Source organism: Bradysia coprophila, unplaced genomic scaffold (genome assembly GCF_014529535.1).
Source record: "Bradysia coprophila strain Holo2 unplaced genomic scaffold, BU_Bcop_v1 contig_754, whole genome shotgun sequence".
In the NCBI taxonomy this organism is placed as follows: Eukaryota; Metazoa; Arthropoda; class Insecta; order Diptera; family Sciaridae; genus Bradysia; species Bradysia coprophila.
The window spans coordinates 12045-15014 of record NW_023503993.1 but is presented as its reverse complement, the minus strand read 5'-3'; the positions used below and the strand labels follow the sequence as shown (position 1 = coordinate 15014).

Here is a 2970-nt window from a genome sequence, read left to right as displayed (position 1 = left end):
TAATTTTTTTTCAACAACATTCTATTCGGCTTTTGATTACCTTCCAAATGACACAAAAATTACGAAAAACGAATGAAATTTACTTGAGTTCTATGTAAAGTACACATAGGGCCCTAGTAGCTTTTCACTTCTAAGGCCCTAACTCACGGTCCACTCACCCGATTTTAAAAAACTTTTTTTTCCTGGATTGGTATTGACAATACCTATCATTTCATAAATATGACCAAAAGACCTTAAATCACTTAGGTGGCCCTAATTCACGAAGGGCCGACCCGAATATGCCAATCTTCGAACTTAGCCTCACTATTTTGACTATCTTTCAGTAAAAAAAAAAATTTTTGAAATCGGATTTGATTTACTCAAGATATCGACGTGACGGACAGACGGACAGACGGCCCAAATTTTTATTGCGGATTCGTCATCTATGAACATAGGCAAACACTTTGCCCTTACCGTCTGCTTCGAATTCCATCAATTACACACGGCATCGTAATCCTATAAGCCCCTTCGTACTTCGTACGGGGCTAAAAATCGAAAAACGAAAACAGGCGCCTACATACATGTACTCTTTGAACCATGTGGAAAGGATCATTTTGCGTTAGTATTTTCCTGTAATAATTTGCTGTAGTAATCATTAAAATGAAATCGGAACAAAATGAGCTCTCGGGTTGAACGATTTAGTATTAAACTCGTTTAATATCACATTACAGATCAGTCTTTCATCTAATTTTACAAGCATTTTACACTCCAAGGCTACGGCGATTCTTCGTCCTGTATTTTTGAATTAGTAACAACAAAACCAATGCAACTGACATCAGTGTCAAAGCAATCAAAATCAAAGGTATAAGAATAAAAAGCTCGACGTCTTTTGAATTTTTAGTTGAATTGAGTTTTTTAGTGGATGTTCTTGGCGTAGAGTAGACTCGATTGTATGCAGTAGATTCCAAGTGTGATGTTGTTAACAGCAGAATAGGTGCAACCGTTTGAAATGTTGATGCAGATGCTGTTGTCGGGCCATCTGCCATTATTTTCGACGATAACGTAATGCCATTGTCATGGGATATTATTGTCTAAAATCGAATGTATGTTTCTACTGTACACATATGTAATACTTATCCATAACTAATTCTTGACTCACCGATAATGTAAATTTTTCGAGGTCTTCGTTTTCATCGCCACTAGCATTGAGTGAAGGGGTTTCAGGTATTGATAGACTAGTCTGGCAATTACTGCATTCTATCATATAAGAAATAAATTTAGTTAAAGATGTGCCACAATTCAAAGATTTTGGAATATAAATACTTGTTTGCGCAACTAGACTTCCAAGTGCAGAATACCTTACAGTTTGCAAAATAAAAAGTATTAAAAGAATGATGATATTCATGTTGATAGTTTTTAGAGTCGTTATTCCTCTGTGACTTCAACGAGAATTGAAATAAGAAAAATTAATTTTATGTCTTATATGGCGCATCAAGTCAGAATTTCACCACGATAAGGAGTGATTTGAACAGAAAAATCTGAGTTACTGTGAATCATAGAGAATGATTAACATGAAGAAAAAATTATGATATGGAATTCAGTCACTCGCTAAGAAATGATAAAGAATGGTGACAATGTTTCGTTGATATGTCTTTATCTAAACCTTTCACCAGTATATAACGTTGAGGACTGCAGTTTTTAACATCTAAGAACCAGCCACTGACGATTAATCACATTCCACATACACTCCACCGAGGGGGAAACCACTATTTTGTGATTAACACACTCCACTGATTTGTCAAAACGAATCGGCTGAATACTTACTTTAGTGTGGCTTCAAATTAATTCGATTCAAAAAATTTAGCAAACATATTACAGTGTAATGTATGTGGAATGTGATTAATTTGAAAATCTCGTCAGTGGCTGTTTCTTAGATGTTAAAGACTGTAGTGTTATTAAAGGCCATTAGGAAATTGAGATTTCCTTACTTCAGATCGGTTGGTGAAAAATCGTAACTTCGAGTGACAGAGACTTTTTATCTCGACTCTTAGGGGTTTTCGTCAACTATCTAGATATATCTGGATATTTTTAAATTTTCTTATAAAAAATTTGAAGGTTTTCTCTTAAAAGTTTTCTGCTTTTTCACTAAGGAAACCCAGCACTTTAAAAAGATTACAAAAATAATTTTCTAGGCTGGTTCCAGAAAATCGTTTTCTATTGAATGTTTGTGGTGGCAAACGTATCAGGATAAAATCATAATTATCTATAACTCTATCTATTTGAATTTATTTCTAATGTTTCAAAACACATCTGTTACTTCAATAGCTTTAACATCAATTTTCTATGTAAGAGGAAAGAGCCGGAGCTCATTGCTTATGTTTGTCGTCGATGTCCAGTTCATAACAGATGCTTCGCTTCATAAGAGTATACATTTGTATAATATAACGTTTATAAACTTGCATGAATGTAGAGTTAATTCGTTTAAATGAGTCCGAGGCCTCCAATGGGCCGGTTGGGCATAAACTTATCTGATACTTTTAAAATTTGTCGCATATATGGGTAAATCCATCGTGAGCTACGTTACTGAAAAATATTTCTTTCTGGCTCGATCTACGAATATGCATCAAAACAAAATGAGAAAGAAGATGCCGTGAGCTATGTTACCATTTGTGACAATGCATTTTGTAGAGCGGTTTTTCACAATACCATGTACAATTGGTAAGAGAGTGAAAGAGAAAGCTATTATCACACTTTACGTGGATTCACCCATATAATTCCCTTGACTGAAAGTCAGGGTCTTATGAAAGAAAATACCCTTAAATGTCCGTAACGCTAAGTTCACTTTGATATTTTGAAAATGTTCTACATTGGCAAAAAACCTTAAATACAGAAAACGTCCGTACACTTGTGGACTCGATAACTCGAGTAATTCTCTACCGATTTGCAAAATTTTGGTTTTAATCGACGGAGAATGAAAATCATGAGGTTAAG

General features: G+C 34.7%; 1 protein-coding gene across 1 annotated transcript; it reads right to left on the bottom strand.

Annotated features, from left to right (window-relative positions):
* Positions 1 to 670: 670 nt before the first annotated feature.
* Positions 671 to 1411, bottom strand: LOC119084533. Its single transcript, XM_037194543.1, has 3 exons — positions 1303 to 1411; positions 1139 to 1236; positions 671 to 1070 (listed from the first exon to the last, which is right to left on the bottom strand). The coding sequence occupies exons 1-3, from the start codon at positions 1382 to 1384 to the stop codon at positions 741 to 743; spliced, it is 510 nt and encodes a 169-aa protein (XP_037050438.1). The 5' UTR covers positions 1385 to 1411; the 3' UTR covers positions 671 to 740.
* Between the last annotated feature and the right edge of the window lie 1559 nt (positions 1412 to 2970).

What these genes read in the sequence shown, in the direction of transcription:
- LOC119084533 (XM_037194543.1), bottom strand. Translation starts at nt 1,384, where the DNA reads ATGAATATCATCATTCTTTTAATACTTTTTATTTTGCAAACTGTAAGG. An exon ending in AAGTCTAGTTGCGCAAACAA is followed by an intron (nt 1,237 to 1,302) that starts GTATTTATATTC and finishes CTTATATGATAG; the next exon opens with AATGCAGTAATTGCCAGACT. An exon ending in TCGAAAAATTTACATTATCG is followed by an intron (nt 1,071 to 1,138) that starts GTGAGTCAAGAA and finishes ATTCGATTTTAG; the next exon opens with ACAATAATATCCCATGACAA.